The sequence below is a fragment of the Carya illinoinensis genome, chromosome 14, assembly GCF_018687715.1.
Source record: "Carya illinoinensis cultivar Pawnee chromosome 14, C.illinoinensisPawnee_v1, whole genome shotgun sequence".
Classification (NCBI taxonomy): Eukaryota; Viridiplantae; Streptophyta; class Magnoliopsida; order Fagales; family Juglandaceae; genus Carya; species Carya illinoinensis.
In genome coordinates, this window is record NC_056765.1 from 27,598,275 (window position 1) to 27,614,388 (window position 16,114).

The 16,114-nt window shown below is 34.2% G+C and overlaps 1 protein-coding gene and 1 long non-coding RNA gene across 2 annotated transcripts; both read left to right on the forward strand.

Annotated features, from left to right (window-relative positions):
* Positions 1-597: 597 nt before the first annotated feature.
* LOC122293273 lies at positions 598-4,086 on the forward strand. Its single transcript, XR_006237226.1, has 4 exons — positions 598-799; positions 1,646-1,775; positions 2,432-2,588; positions 3,360-4,086. It is a non-coding gene; the product is annotated as an uncharacterized LOC122293273 (long non-coding RNA).
* Positions 4,087-5,259: 1,173 nt separating this feature from the next.
* On the forward strand, positions 5,260-9,958 carry LOC122293759. The gene is made up of 5 exons (XM_043102243.1): positions 5,260-5,400; positions 7,216-7,292; positions 8,824-8,886; positions 8,974-9,056; positions 9,402-9,958. The coding sequence occupies exons 1-5, from the start codon at positions 5,260-5,262 to the stop codon at positions 9,815-9,817; spliced, it is 780 nt and encodes a 259-aa protein (XP_042958177.1). The 3' UTR covers positions 9,818-9,958.
* Positions 9,959-16,114: the final 6,156 nt, after the last annotated feature.

A 16,114-nucleotide genomic window follows, 5' to 3' on the forward strand; every position in this document is an offset into this window, starting at 1 on the left:
CGTCTAAAAATAAAGAACACGTGTAAGCTTTCTTTAATTGTAAGATTTTCTAAGTTGAGTCCTTTTAGCGGCTTTGTTTAGACTGATTGATGTTTATTGGGGGTTCAGTAAATTTTGATGCTTTCCATTTTACTTTATATATATTGGCCATTTAGTACAAAACAATTATCTGATTAATTGAGTTATTTTTTTAAACAATTATCTGATGCAACCAAGTCATGTGTCCTGCAATGCAATATACAATCACTAAAACTAACATCTTTGGATAAAAAAATATTTTTCAGATAACATCTACTTATACTATATCGACTATATATAAAAGTGGGAATCGGCTCGACTAATTTTTTTTTCTAATTTTGCCCTTAGTTTTATTCCAAAATTACAATCCGTTTGCCTCTATTTTTGTTTTGCCGACAAATATTTTAGTCTTTTTACCTTCCTTTTCTTTTAAACCAACGAGAATGGCAACTCATCCATTTTTATTCATTCTCATTACCCCCCTGAAACTCACTCTCTCACACCTCTCTCTCTTTCCGATTCTCTCTCTGAACACCCCCACCCCCCCCCCCCCCCCACCCTCTCGTCTGATCACTCTCTCTCTCTCTCTCTCTCTCTCTCTCTCTCTCTCTCGGGTTTTTTTTTTTTTTGAGGAAAGAGAATAAAAAAGACAAACACAGGAAGCAGAGACAAGGAGAAATGTCGGAAGCAAAAGACCCTGCGATCAAGCTCTTGGGGAAGACGATCCCGGTGCCCTGAGATCTCAAACAACAGAGTTGGAGAAGAGCGAGCGGCTGGCAAGGTTAGGGATACAGTTAGCTGCTTTTGATTCTGAGAGCGACCCATTAGTTGTTGTTGATGAGCTTTTGAATGGGTTTGGGTTTTATTTTATCTATATTATTTTTTGCATCGGCATTCAAAGGAGATTTTTGGACATGTTATTTGAGTGGGGCGCATATTATGATTGGTTTGCTTGAGGTAGTTTAGGTAAATTTTGATCGGTTTGGAGATTGCTGGTCTACTATTTGTATGGATTAGTATAATTCACGAAGTGATTTCTGCTGAACTACGTTTGGTCTTCAGGTTCTGGATTTTGGATATTGGCTTCTTACAAGATTTGATCTATGCTTTTATTTCTTTTGTCGAAGGCATCAGATTTGAAATTTTTGGTTTTTCGCTCCAACAAAAATTCTTGGATTTTTTTTTTCTTAATATTTATTTTAGCAACATAGTGTCAAAGGTTTATACAATTTTTTTATTTTGATCGTTTTCTCTGGTTAAAATCTGGACGTGAAAAATGCTATTTCCAACTGACATCCTAAATTTTGCAAAAAGTTTCCAATTCTAAGATTCTGTAGTCTAAATTTTACTTCCGAGTACCTCGAAAGGGAAGGGTACTCTCCGTACTCTCATTTAAGAAGACACAAAGATACACATGCACGAAAGTGGAAAAGATGGGCCTGACATAATCTCGGAAATTGTTATTTTTTTTAATTCCAAGAGATGATTGCAGATGGACCCGATATTAAAATTCATGGCGTACAGTTCCTGCTCTGTTTCTTCTTTAGTTTGCCATATTGGTATAGTTTCAACAAATGGTGTCACTTGACCCACACTTATCTTTTATCTGCATTTGCTTAAATTTCAGTGGCTAGAAACCATCCTTTCCACTGCCTTGAGAAAAAAAATATGGTGAAGAAAGACAACTCAGTTCAAAAGTGGGTCTTCAGAGTTCCCAACCCATTACTCTTTGTACTGGAACCTTTTCTGATCCTGTGGTAACTTCTCACTTCTGTTTCTCTAAAATTAGTTGGTTTTTTTTCACCTTTAACTGTTTTTTTGTTCTATAGTTGACTTAATACAAAGAAAGTCTAGTTTGTGATATCTTTCCTACTGAATTTCAGTAAACTGTCATTTCTGTTCCTCTCTAAACTGGTGTTATATGTCTTTTAGGTTCTGCTTGTGGAAAACCTTTTCTATTTCACTACTGGTCTGAGTTGGAAAGACTTCCGCTTGATTTCATTAATTAATTTTATGGTAGCAGTAAACCCACATGCAGGCAAATTTAATCAAGGATTACATCAATCTGAATCTATAGAACTTTTAGACGGTTTAAAAGTAGCAATTGTATGTTGTAGACTTGAGATGGATTTGGTACAATCCAGGAACTCTGCTAAATTATACTTGTGTGTGCACTTCACAAAAGATATTCTTTGGTAAGAGAGAAGGGGGAGGGTATTATGGACTTTATCGCTGCAGATTTACTTTTTTTGTTTAGTTTGATCATGCCACTTTTTGCTGACAAGTGGCCTTGGACTTGGTCCTCTAATATATTATACTCACGATTGCTTTGCTGTTTCACTTTTTATGAATTTTTATTCCTTATTTTTCTTCATTTTTGATGCTTCAGTAATTGAGTATGTGCTGTCTGTAGATTGTGTTACGCATTGGCATTCCTCCAATCCGGTGGATTTTTGTACCTGATTATTTTTTCTGGTTTAATATAATTCTTTTATGGGCTCGTATTAAGAAGATTATGCAAGCTGATGAGGATGTTGGGAAGATTTCCATGGCTGTGTCTCTTCTAGTCTGTGAGTAATTTGTTCAACTCTTAGCACTTTTTTTCCGATTATATATTTCTTATTTCTAATTATTTTTTTAATTAGTCAGTAGTTCACAGATCTTTTTTCACCTTCAACATTTATCTTTTTCTTTGGGCTTTTATTCTTCATTTCGTGAAAATATGTTCTGGTTTTCTTATTGTATATGATATTTATGACCTGTTGTCGTGTAATATGCAGCTAAAGCTTTGTAGCTATTTCTGCAAGATCTATGTGATCGCCCATATGAAATAAAAGTAGAAGAGAGGAGCAAAGACCTTGAATTCTTTGCATTTGTGAGCGAAATTAATTAACATTTAGTTTGTAAATATCTTCTTTGGGACAGGAATGATTTAAGTTTTTACGGTTCATTGAGTACCAAACTCTGTCCCAATCTTTCAAATACTACTCCTGCACCTCTATGCTTTTACTTCTTATTATTTGAGACGGGCCTTTTTTACGTTGTTTTTAGAATGATATGGTGGTTTGTACTGTTCCAAATACCTAGAGAGAAAATAGTTTTAGATAGGATTTAACTTCAAACTGGATGTGGTGAATAAGGGGGTTTTACACCTTCCAATCACATTTCAACACGTATGCATTTCAAGTGAGGTAGAATGGAACTGCACATAGGAAAGCAAATCGCATTCAATCCCTCGTTGCTGCTCTTTCTCCCTCCCCCCCCCCCCCCCCCTTGATTGGAGACGCCATGGAAAATATTGCAGATGACTAGGTCGTGCACTGACATTTTTTTATCGACAGACACGATCAAGTCATCATCCTCCTGAAGAACCACAGCAGTTGCTGGTACTACAACAGCGAGAAGAACAGCTGCAAGGGAATGAAGACTTTGATCAGGAACTGGAACGGCTACCATCAGAACCATACTGTCAAGGGCATCTGTAGGAGCTTCATAAAAGCTTGGTTCCTCCATTCTTGAGCAAAATTGATGGGCAGGGATAATTTCTTAGTATTGTCAAAGCCATTCTTATTTCACTTTGATACAAAAAGCACCTACTTCTACTTTTGTTCCAGGAAAGGAAGAATGTACATGGTTGCCTAGGGATGGGTTCTAGTTTGTGATATGGAGGGGAGAGAGCAGCGACCCCCCCTCCCACGCGGGTTCTAGTGTGTGGTTGAGATTTGAGATTTACTTCCGTGTGGGGTTCCACAACTGCAAGGGGATGAAGACTTTGATCATGAACTGGAACGGCTACTATCAGAACCATAATGTCAAGGGCATCTGTAGGAGATTCATAAAAGCTTGGTTCCTCCATGAGCAAAGTTGAGGGGCAGGGATAATTTCTTAGGATTGTCCAAACCATTCTTAGGATGGTTTCAATCTGCTTTCTTCCGCTTTTTCATTCGTTTTTTGGTATTTTTTTTTTTAATAAATAGCGACTGACGTGATGCCATGTCAGCCGACTCCATCCCATTTACATTTACCGACTGTGTATAGAACTATTGATTTGATGCTCTTGATCTTGTTGCCTTGTTCTGGGCTCATTTTTAATCAGCTCAACCACTTTGTAAAGTGGGTTTGTCGCTCTTTGGGAGCCACCTTCTTTTGCATTATCCGGCACCAAGAAGAACCAGAACTACACCAACCTCAAGTTGGGATTCGAGTGACTGAAGTTGAAAACTTGAAGGGATGCATAATGTTTTGGAAAGAACTGAAGCCAACGCATTAATTCTTTTTATTTAAGTAGTTGTTTTAAAGAGTGCTTCTAGTAGTGGAGATTGTGGACTTTTTTTTTTTTAATTTTTTAACAAGGGAGTAGGGGATTTGGAATCATATAAATCATATACCAAAGGCTATCAGACAAAATTATGGAGGTTGTGCATCTAAAAATAAAGAACACGTGTAAGCTTTCCTTAATTGTAAGCTTTTCTAAGTTAATTCCTTTTAGCAGCTTTGTTTAGACTGATTGAGGTTTATTGGCGGTTCAGTAAATTTTGATGCTTTCCATTTTACTTTATATATGGACTGCATAATGCCTTGTTCATTTTTATTAAACATCTCATCTTATCTCATTTAATTATTATAATTTTTAAAATTTATATATAAAATAAAATAAACAACTCAATCTTTTCAAATTCTAATATAAAAATAATATTAAAATACGATATTATAATAATATTTTATTTAATTTTTAACTTTAGTCTCAATTTATCTCATTTTTAAAAACAAACGAGGACAAAATAATTTTCTGATTAATTGTAGTTTAGACTTTAGAGGCAATATATTTGAGTTATTTTCTTTTTAAAATTTGAAAAAAAAAAAAAAAAGGGTGCAACCAGGCCATGTGTCCTGCAATGCAATATACAATCACTAAAACTAACATCTTTGGATAAAAAAATATGCAATATACTTCTAGGACCTATTCCCAACCAGGTGATCTATCTACTGCCATGTGAAATGTCCCATGCAGATTCTCGGTTCCTCACTTCTCTTTGTCACCTTCCCAACACTAGGCCACATTTTCATGTTACACCTATGGTCATATATTGAGAGTATGAATTAACCCATGTAGAGTGGGTAGGCTAATAAAGGTAGTCATGAGTGCTAAATTCTATGTTGGCTACTTACTAGGTGAAACTGGGTTTCATAAGTGACCAAGGAAGTTTTAAATTGACTAGTCTTTTTGGGATTATAGCATAAATGTGGCTGGCGCTTTCCCCAGGTCGTCGCATATTTGCATCAGAGTCATGTTTTGATTTGGAACCTGTGTTATGGGCCTACTGTGCTTTGGCCGCGGTGGTCATATCTGCATTATACCCCCAAAAGACTACTCAGTTTGAAGTGTTTCTAGAATCACATATATAGCCCAGTTTTTTTTTTTTAAACACTTATATAGCCCAGTTTCACTAGGTAAATAACCAATGTGGGACTTCACACTTATAACTAACTTTATAACCTATCTCCACTATGTGGGCTAATCGTATTTCCTATATGGGGCTGGGATGTTACAAGACAACACCAATCACACCCACACTGTCTCTTTCTTAGATTACCCAGGGTTAGTTTCAAGTACTGGATGATAGGCCACCATCCAGTGCTAGGTGGTAATGTGGTATCATACGTCATGTATGTTTTATGGTACTTTTTCCACAACTAAAAAATATTCTTTTGTTGGTAGATAACAATATTGAAAAGAAAAAAAAAACATTAAATTCAGTCTTGTGTACTTGGGCCATACCTTCTTTTCTTATGAACAAAACTTCTTTATTATCTGTGATAAAGAAAAAAAAAACATTAAATTCAAGGTCAAGCTTAGAAGTGACAAAAACCCAGCTAGAGTATATTATTCAATATTCTACGTATTTAGAAGAGTATTGTTGGATTAGCAAGCCATTTGTTTGTGTCCAGAATTCTTTTTGGCTGGTGTTATGGGCATTCTCCTTAAAACACATCACCATAAAAAAACTTACCAAAATGGAAAGGAAAAAAAAAAAAAAACCTCTATGAAAAATATGACAAACACATCATTATTGTATGCGGGTATAAATGTAGTTGATTTTTTCTGTCAACGAATAATGAGCCTTCACATATACCACTCAAATTACATCAAACTGAAAATTGATCTTTTTTCATCACTTTTGGAGCTGGCTTCTCATTTGTGCTCTCCATATATAGCCCAACCACCCTTTTGATTTTGGGAAAATAGAAGAAGATCAATATATGTTTTTATGAATACTACAAATTCACTCTTTTTTAATATTATCTTTGTTTTATATATATATTTTTTGTTAATGAGATAGATACAATAGATTAGTAGCTTCCGAGCATTGCATTTGTTCTTGATTTCATGGCCATGACATATTTATAGATTTTTAGGTTCTTACGGCATGCCAACATGAGAAATTTCTGGACTAACATGAGAACTGTGTACTATCGCTTCTCTGCTTTGCATAGATTCATTGCATCCGAGTTCCTTTCTATAGTTGACTTAATACAAAGAAAGTCTAGTTTGTGATATCTTTCCTACTGAATTTCAGTGGACTGTCATTTCTGTTCCTCGTCTGAACTGGTCTTTTATGTCTTTTAGGTTCTGCTTGTGGAAAACCTTTTCTGTTTCACTATTGGTCTGAGTTGGAAAGACTTCCACTTGATTTCATTAATTAATTTTATGTTAGCAGTAAACCCACATGCAAGCAAATTTAATCAAGGATTACATCAATCTGAGTCTATAGAACTTTTAGATGTTTTAAAGGTAGCAATTCTATGTTGTAGACTTGAGATGGATTTGGTACAATCCAGGAACTCTGCTAAATTATACTTGTGTGTGCACTTCACAAAAGATATTCTTTGGTAAGAGAGAAGGGGGAGGTTATTATGGGCTTTATCACTGCAGATTTACTCTCTTTGTTTAGTTTGATCATGCCACTTTTTGCTGACAAGTGGCCTTTCACTTGGTCCTCTAATATGTTATACTCATGATTGTTTTGCTGTTTCACTTTTTATGAAGTTTTATCCCTTATTTTTCTTCATTTTTGATGCTTCGATAATTGAGTATGTGCTCTCTGTCTGTAGATTGTGTAACGCATTGGCATTCCTCCAATCCGGTGGATTTTTGTACCTGATTATTTTATCTGGTTTAATATAATTCTTTTACAGGCTCGTATGAAGAAGATTATGCAAGCTGATGAGGATGTTGGGAAGATTTCCATGGCTGTGCCTCTTCTAGTCTCTGAGTAATTCGTTCAACTCTTAGCACCTTTTTTTCCGATTATATATTTCTTATTATTTTTTTTAATAATTAGTCAGTAGTTCACAGATCTTTTTTCGCCTTCAACATTTATCTTTTTTTTTGAGCTTATATTCTTCATTTCATGAAAATATGTTCTGGTTTTCTTATTGTATATGATATTTATGACCTGTTGTCGTGTAATATGCAGCTAAAGCTTTATAGCTATTTCTGCAAGATCTATGTGATCGCACATATGAAATAAAAGTAGAAGAGAGGAGCAAAGACCTTGAATTCTTTGCATTTGTGAGTGAATTGCCATTAATTAACATTTAGTTTGTAAATATCTTCTTTGGGACAGGAATGATTTAAGTTTTTACGGTTCATTGAGTACCAAACTCTTTCCCAATCTTTCAAATACTATTCCTGCACCTCTATGCTTTTACTTGTAATTATTTGAGACGGGCCTTTTGTAAGTTGTTTTTCGAATGATACGGTGGTTTGTACCGTTCCAAATACCTAGAGAGAAAATAGTTTTAGATAGGATTTAACTTCAAACTGGATGTGTTGAATAAGGGTTTACACCTTCCAATCACATTTTGACACGTATGCATTTCAAGAGAGGTAGAATGGAACTGCACACAGGAAAGCAAATCTCATTCAATCCCTTGTTGCTGCTCTCTTCCCCCCCCCCCTCTCTCTCTCCCCCCACAAGCCATCACACATGGCAGAAGATAAAATTTGATTGGAGATGCCATGGAAGATATCGCAGATGGCGGGGTCGTACAGAGACATTTTTTGTTGACAGACACGATCAAGTCATCATCCTCCTGAAGAACCATAGCAGTTTCTGGTACTACAACAGCGAGAAGAACAACTGCAAGGGGATGAAAATTTTGATCAGGAACTGGAACGGCTGATATGGAGGGAAGAGAGCAGCGACCATTTTCTTTTTTTGGTTTTTTTTTTGGGGGGGGAAGGGGGGGGGGTTGAATGAGATTTACTTCCCTGTGTGGGGTTCCACAACTGCAAGGGGATGAAGACTTCGATCAGGAACTGGAATGGCTACTATCGGAACCATAATGTCAAGGGAATTTGTAGGAGATTCATAAAAGCTTGGTTCCTCCATGAGAAACTTGAGGGGCAGGGATAATTTTTTAGGATTGTCCAAGCCATTCTTATTTCACTTTGATACAAAAAGCATCTACTCTGCTTTTCTTCCAGGAAAGGAAGAATGTTCATGGTTGTACATGTTGAAATGTGGTTGGAGGGTGTAAAACTCCCTTAGTCACCGCATCCAGTCCCTAGCTTCTCCCTTTTAGATATGTCAACTCTTTCTCTCCCCTCCTTTTGTCTTCCACGTATGCACAAGTATGACATACAGGTTAGGATGTAGGGTTCATTTTTTGTTTGGGGAAAGATCGTACTGTTTGTTACTTCTTTTAGATGGTAAATCTTAGCTGCTCTAATGTGATTGATGTATTTACCGGAAACAAAATGTACATTTAATGTTTTGGATTTTTGAGGGATATCGTCAGCAAGGTTCCTGATCTAGGTGGTTCTGATGCTGCTGGTGAAGATTGTTCTGCTGCCAAAAGAAGGTTTGGAAAAATGTTATTTTGTGACTTTAGGATAGTGAAGAAAAATGAGGTATTTTATGAGGAATATTTAATACTTTGATTCATCAGGAAAGTTAGTGATGATGATGAAAATGACAGTGATGATGAGGCCAAGAGAAGTAAGATGGTAAGATATACTTCACAAGACTCTGGTGCTCCATTTATCATCATCACTTTTGTTAACACTCTGTCAAACTTGTTCTTGGTATTTAAGGAGGTGTTTAACATCTTCTTATTCTATATTTGTTACATGAATTATGCATGTTTCCTTTGTTATGGTGTTCAGGCGAGCTTCAATTTGGATGTTTGATGGTGTAGAATCTTTTTGAATTGGTAAACAAATGATACGACTGGATGAGTTTTTTGAAATTTGTTTTGAAATGTAATGTAACATTATACCCATGTATGTAACTTGTTAGATTCCTTTCAAGACAATGTCTAATCAGCTTCTGTTTTGATATAGAAGATTTTTTGATGAATTATTTCCTTTATTGCAGGAGGAGGCTGGCCACACAACCAGCAGTGGCGAAGAAAGGGCACGGTCAGAGGTAGAGATTGTGGGCAAGGTAGTCGAACAGTTGAGTCTGTGGTGGCCGCTCACTCTGAGAAGTTTGAAGATGATTCTGAAATTTCCAAGCACAATCAAGAGGTACAAATTCTAGCTGGTAAAGGTGAAGATGCACCAATTCAAAATTTTGACTTGAATGTGGTCTTGGATGAGAATGGGGACTCGACAACTGTAGCTGCTGGCTCTGGCGGTTCATCTGCTGAGCCTGTTCCAGAAATGAAACATGACGAATACCTTGGCTGGTCCTTATCTGACTTGGAAAAGATGGCCATTGATCCCATTCAACTTGCCAACTTAAGTAGAAGAATAGATGAGGATGAGGAAGATTACGATGAAGAGGGTTGAATGATCATGTGTCAGTACTGGTGTTTGTAGTTACTTACCCCAAATAGGACGGCAGTTGTTATTTTCAGATATAAAAGTAGATTTCAGGTTAATGTTGCTCTGACAGAGGGTTAGGGAGTAGGAAATGGCAAGATGAACAAAACCGCAAACACCATTGTAGGGTACGTACGTATGATGCATGAAACCTTAGTTATTTTAGGCATCTTTAGACGTTTGTATTATGTGCTTCTGTATTGTTTACGGACAGTTTCTGTAGCAATGGAATTTGTAAAATTTGTGCCAGTTTCCATGTTTCGGCAAGCAATAATTGTAATGTTCCTGGTGTGGAAAATTTGGTGGTTGGATGTAAAGTTTCAATGCCTAAAGCAGCAAAGCAAGTGGAACTCATGTGGATGGATACCTTAAAAAGTTTGTTAGAGAAAGATAACAAAATTATATGACGGCTGGAAAAGATGGCACGATTCAATTTAAACCGATTCAATCGGTTATCATATGAATCTATGATAGATCAGAATATATATATATATATATATGATAGAACTAAATATCTATTAACTGAAGGCTAAAAAAAATTGAAAAATAAAATATGTAATTTTTTTATTTGTTTAGTTGAATATTAGTGACATTCATATCTTTAGAGGATCTATCTTCTTTATAAACAGAAATATTGTCGTTAAAAATAAATAAAACACTTGAGGTTAAATAAATAAATTATATTCTTATTAAAAAATAAATTACATGCATTTGCAAAGTCAGTTCTAGAACTTAACTGCTATCAGAATTTTTTAAACTATTTCATTATTATTTATAAATTATTTCATTATTATTATTATTATTATTTAAATGAGTGGGGGTTTCAAACTCAAATTTTATACCATCAAGCTCTTAGCATAAATTATTTCATTATTATTCAATAATGAACTAAGATATTCTTAACATCTAAACAGAGTTTTGTTAATGACTGTTATTTGTGTAATAGTTTTAACACCGCAATTGCCCAATTTTCACAACCAAGGAAAGTTCGGCATGCTGCTGTTGTGTACGTGCTGGTCCGCCACCAATCATGTCCATAGCTAGAAAGCAAGCGTGTCCTTAGAGCATTCTCATTGGTTTGACTAAATGCATCTTTAAAATTTAGTTAATATCATACTTTTTTGTATTTATCTATTTCATTTAAATTCAATCACCACATTAGATTAGCCATTTACTCTCTATATTATAATAAAATATTATTAAATTAATAATTTTTTATTGAATTTATTTTTATCACATTTTGTAATTCTACCAATTTAATATTTATAATAATTATATTCTAATTAAATTAATATTAATAAATCATATTTTCAAATGTCATTTAATGCTAATAACCAAAAATTGTTATTAAACTCATAAAATTCTATATAAATTTCTTAATTACCAACCAAATATCTAGCAACATACTCTTCATAAAACTTTTATTAAAAAAAATGATAAAAGTTTGCAACACAAGTGGAGAGCACTATTTGAAGTTATAAAAGGAAACAGAGGAATATCACTAGTTCATTGCGACCATTGTTCTACTTCCACCATCTCTTGTCAGAAATCTCCTCGAAGAAATTTGCTTCTTCACTGATTAATTCTTGGCAATATGAAAATGAAAAGATGTCCTACAAGTATACATGCAAAAGGCCAAAGAAACAAACGATATGGCTTTTGTAGGATGGTTCTATCCTAAAGCAAAATATTAGTATTTTAATATTTGGTGAATCAACTATAATTTTCTATCTTTGACTAATCACTTAGTAGAAATCTAAAATATTTTAGATATGTCCAATTTATTATGGGGCATTTTTGACATAAATTATATAAAATTTGGCCAAGCATCCTCATTGGCCAAAATGATGCTCAAGCCAATGAAGATGCTCAAAGAGAAACTAGTATTTTCAGAAGTAAAGTTGTAAGATAGACTATTTTACAAAGATTCTCCCTATTGATAAACATAGTGGGAAGAAAAGGACGTACTTCTAATTATTTTAAACCAGAGAAAATATGCTTCTTGAAAAAATCTTGCTTTCTTGGATCTAATTTTCTAAGAGTACTTCTACAGTTACCGAGCTTTTGTCACCAACTATCGTCCCGATTGACATGTCTGCATGCCACGCACTTTATCGACAGTCACAATATTACTGCTTACGAAGATCAAGTTGCCCGGATTGGTTACACAAAATCAAAAAATTCATTTATCTCATCTCCACTCATCATTACAATTTTTTCAATTCCCCATACAAAATATAATAAATAACTTTACTTTTTCAAATCCCAATACAAAATTAATATTACAAAATTATATTATAATAATATTTTATTCATTACTATTTAAAATATCTAATCTCATCTCATCTCATCTGTGTAACTAAACAGGGCCTTAAGAATATTGTTAATGGATTATCTATATCCAAAATAAAGTGTACTTTTTAACTATTAGACAAAAAATTTTCTTGCAACAGATTAGGCAATATTAGATTTGGTAGCTTTTAGCTACAGTATTTATAAAAAGAATATCAAATTTGATATCTATTGTACAAAGAGCAAATTCTTATTTTGTTATTTATTTGTAACTCTTCGGCCACTCTCCTCTTGATATTTTCTCAACACAACTAAATCCGTTTCACTTCTCTTGACATTTATATAGAATAGATGGATTTAATTAGACATTTGTAGTTATTAGCATTAAAAGACAATTACAAAATATAATTTTTTAACTTATAATTTAATTAGAATATGATTACTAATTAACATATAAATATGTAGAATAGTAAAATATGATAAAATAAAATAAAATAATAATTAAAATAATTAAATATTTTTTATTTATTAATTACTCATTATTATATAATAAATAAATGAATAATCTAATGTAAAGATTGATGTGAATAGTTAAAGTCAAATTTATCTTATATTATTTGATTATTATATAAAAAATACTAATTATTTCAATGTAAAAATTTTTGTAAATAAAATAATTTAAATTTAAATTCATGTCATATTCATTCGTAGAAATAGTAATCTATAATGATGAATACTAAATCTAATCACGATGTTTCTCTTATCGCAGCTTTTATGTCTACTGATTTAGTTGTTCACTATCTTTTAAGAGCTAGAAACCGCGCACATGGCCGGAGAAGGACCACTGACAAAAAGTTACAAACTGGTTTCCGTACGGATGAGAAGGAAAATTAGACCAGAAAAAGCACAAAAGCAAAGGATCTCTTGGAAGCAGAGAAGCACCACCGAGTTTTTCTTCTCTGATCGATCGATCCACATGGTGTGTCTGAAAAAAGGGACGCAAGAGCAGATAGATAAGTGGGAACAGCGATTGGTGATATTTTCTCTGGTGGGGGGTGCGCGGGGGGGTTTAGCAAGTTCAATACAACTGACTTAATAAAAAATTAGTCATATTTTTTATAAGGCATTTGGCTTACTTTTTGTACGTAGTTCATAATCTCACCTCATGAAGGGGTTTGGCAATTCCAATACTGTCAAAGAACTGAAACCAATGCGTACGTTGGTCCTTTTTAAGTGGTTGTTTTAAAGAGTGTTTCTGCTTGTAGTCTGGGTATAGGATTTAATTTGTAAGAAATGTTTAGAATTAAAGAACAAGTTTAGAATAATTGATGGATGTTTATTATGGGTTCAGGTTCACTATAATTGAGGAACAAAACCAGTGTGAGTCCTTTCGCTTTAGATCAATCTGGTGCTGATGTGCATGACATGATGTTTGGATTTGGTCCGCTGTGGATGGCCCACAGCAATAAATTGATTTGTCCTTCAAGTGATATTTGACAGTTTTTGTCCGAATCTGGCCTCTTATGGTTCTCTTATTGAAGGGAGCAATGATGCTTAGGAAAGAACTGAAACCAATGCGTTGGTCCTTTTTAAGTAGTTGTTTTAAAGAGTGTTTCTGCTTGTAGTCTGGGTATAGGATTTAATTTGTAAGAAATGTTTAGAATTAAAGAACAAGTTTAGAATAATTGATGGATGTTTATTATGGGTTCAGGTTCACTATAATTGAGGAATAAAACCAGTGTGAGTCCTTTCGCTTTAGATCAATCTGGTGCTGATGTGCATGACATGATGTTTGGATTTGGTCCGCTGTAGATGCTTTAGATCAATCTGGTGCTGATGTGCATGACATGATGTTTGGATTTGGTCCGCTGTAGATGGCCCAGAGCAATAGATTGATTTGTCCTTCAAGTGATATTTGACAGTTTTTGTCCGAATCTGGCCTCTTATGGTTCTCTTATTGAAGGGAGCAATGATGCTTAGGAAAGAACTGAAACCAATGCGTTGGTCCTTTTCAAGTAGTTGTTTTAAAGAGTGTTTCTGCTTGTAGTCTGGGTATAGGATTTAATTTGTAAGAAATGTTTAGAATTAAATCCTGCCATATCTGAGCTTTGATGGTTAATGTAATGAAGTTGTGAGGATAATTGTCCAAAAATAAAGAACAAGTTTAGAATGATGATGGATGTTTATTATGGGTTCAGGTTCACTTTGATGCTTTCCAATTTTGGATCCTCTCCATTTTTCTCGTGTATGGGGTCCATTTAATAGTTTATTATAAGAGGCTGTCGAAGTAAAACATTTTACAAAGTTTTAAAGTAAAACCTTCCACTAGTGATTGATAGGACGATGATAATATAATGAGGTGTAATGCTATCGTTATTTGTGATTGATATAAATGGTAAGTTTAAATTTACAGATTCCATTGTAGGGTACAATGTACGTAGGATGAAACCGTAGTTTCTCTACTTTTTTTTTTTTTTTAATCTTTTCGCTTAATAAGAAGGGTAGAAAAATTGAAAAATAAATTATATAGTTGCTTATTTTATTTAGTTAAATAGTAAAATACTAAGAGTTGAATAAGTATCAGATAAAAGTAGATTTCAGGTTTCTGACTGAGGCTTAGGGAGTAGGAAATAGGAAATAGGAATATCACGAACAAAACTGCAAACACCATTCTAGGGTACGTACGATGAAACTTTAGTTGTTTGAAAAATAATATTTACAATCGTAATTATGTAAGTGATGCGTAATCTTTTTAAAAAAAATAAATTAATACGAAACTTATGTGTTCATAGACTCGACTCTTCTTCACGAGCATCTTTTAATTAGACGTTTGTATTATATATATATGCTTCTGTATTGTTTACTGACAGTTTTAAAAACATGTTTCGTCCTGTAGCATTAATGGATGTCGTAAAATTTGGTGGTTGGATGTTGATTTTCAATGGCTAAAGGAGAAAAGCTAGTGGACGGATACCTATCGCTAGTAAACTAGCTAGATAAAAGATAACGAAATAATAATATGAAACCCATCGCTTGAAAAGATGCAGACCAAGGAGAGGGAAGAGGGGGACGAAGGTCCAAGGAGAGGTAAGAGGGGAGGAAGGAGAAGGCGTACAAAAATTTGATATTGTATTTTTATTTTTCCTCCCTTTGAACTTGGCGTTAGACTGTGTCGTCGCACGACTCGGATGCGAGTGCACCTTTGGACGTAACGGGGAATTGCATGGGACACCTTGGGCAAATGGAACTGCAATATGCCTCGATCACATATGTCATAAACGCTACAGAGAAATTACTTATTTGATCAAAGTTGATATCTGGGTTACAGTTCCGGCCTGTAAGTATCACATATGTCATAAACGCTACAGAGAAATTAATGATTTGTTCAAAGTTGATATCTGGGTTACAGTTATCTTACAGTTGATATCTGGGTCGGTTCCTGCCTGTAAGTATCACATATGTCATAAACGCTACAGATAAATTAATTATTTGTTCGAAGTTGATATCTGGGTTACAGTTCCTGTGAGGATCCGTGCACGCGTACTCATGCATTGAGGCGGCCGGCTGGTGGAAGTATATATAGAACAGTTCATGAAGTGCCACTACCGACCGTATAAGTGATAATACTATAAGAAAATGCTACGTACTTCCCGCTAAGAGTTATCGTTGAGACTTTTTATTTTTTTATTATTATTATTTTTACTTAACGATTAAGTAAATATTTTTTTAATAGTATTTTGAATTTTAAAAAAAAATATTTAAAAAAATATATGTAAAAAAAATAAAAATATAAAAGCAACTAACAGAAATCTCCAACCGGAGTTCCAGCAACAGAGCCACCCCAATGCTATATACAATATATACTGCTTTCTAATTAATTAGTACTTTACGGAAACGCTACAAAAGTTAAAATCATATGGGCAATTGGAAATATCAACGAAATATCAAAGAAAAGTATAACTAATCGAAGAA

What these genes read in the sequence shown, in the direction of transcription:
- LOC122293759 (XM_043102243.1), top strand. Translation starts at nt 5,260, where the DNA reads ATGTGGCTGGCGCTTTCCCCAGGTCGTCGCATATTTGCATCAGAGTCA. An exon ending in AAAAGACTACTCAGTTTGAA is followed by an intron (nt 5,401 to 7,215) that starts GTGTTTCTAGAA and finishes ATTCTTTTACAG; the next exon opens with GCTCGTATGAAGAAGATTAT. An exon ending in GTGCCTCTTCTAGTCTCTGA is followed by an intron (nt 7,293 to 8,823) that starts GTAATTCGTTCA and finishes GGATATCGTCAG; the next exon opens with CAAGGTTCCTGATCTAGGTG.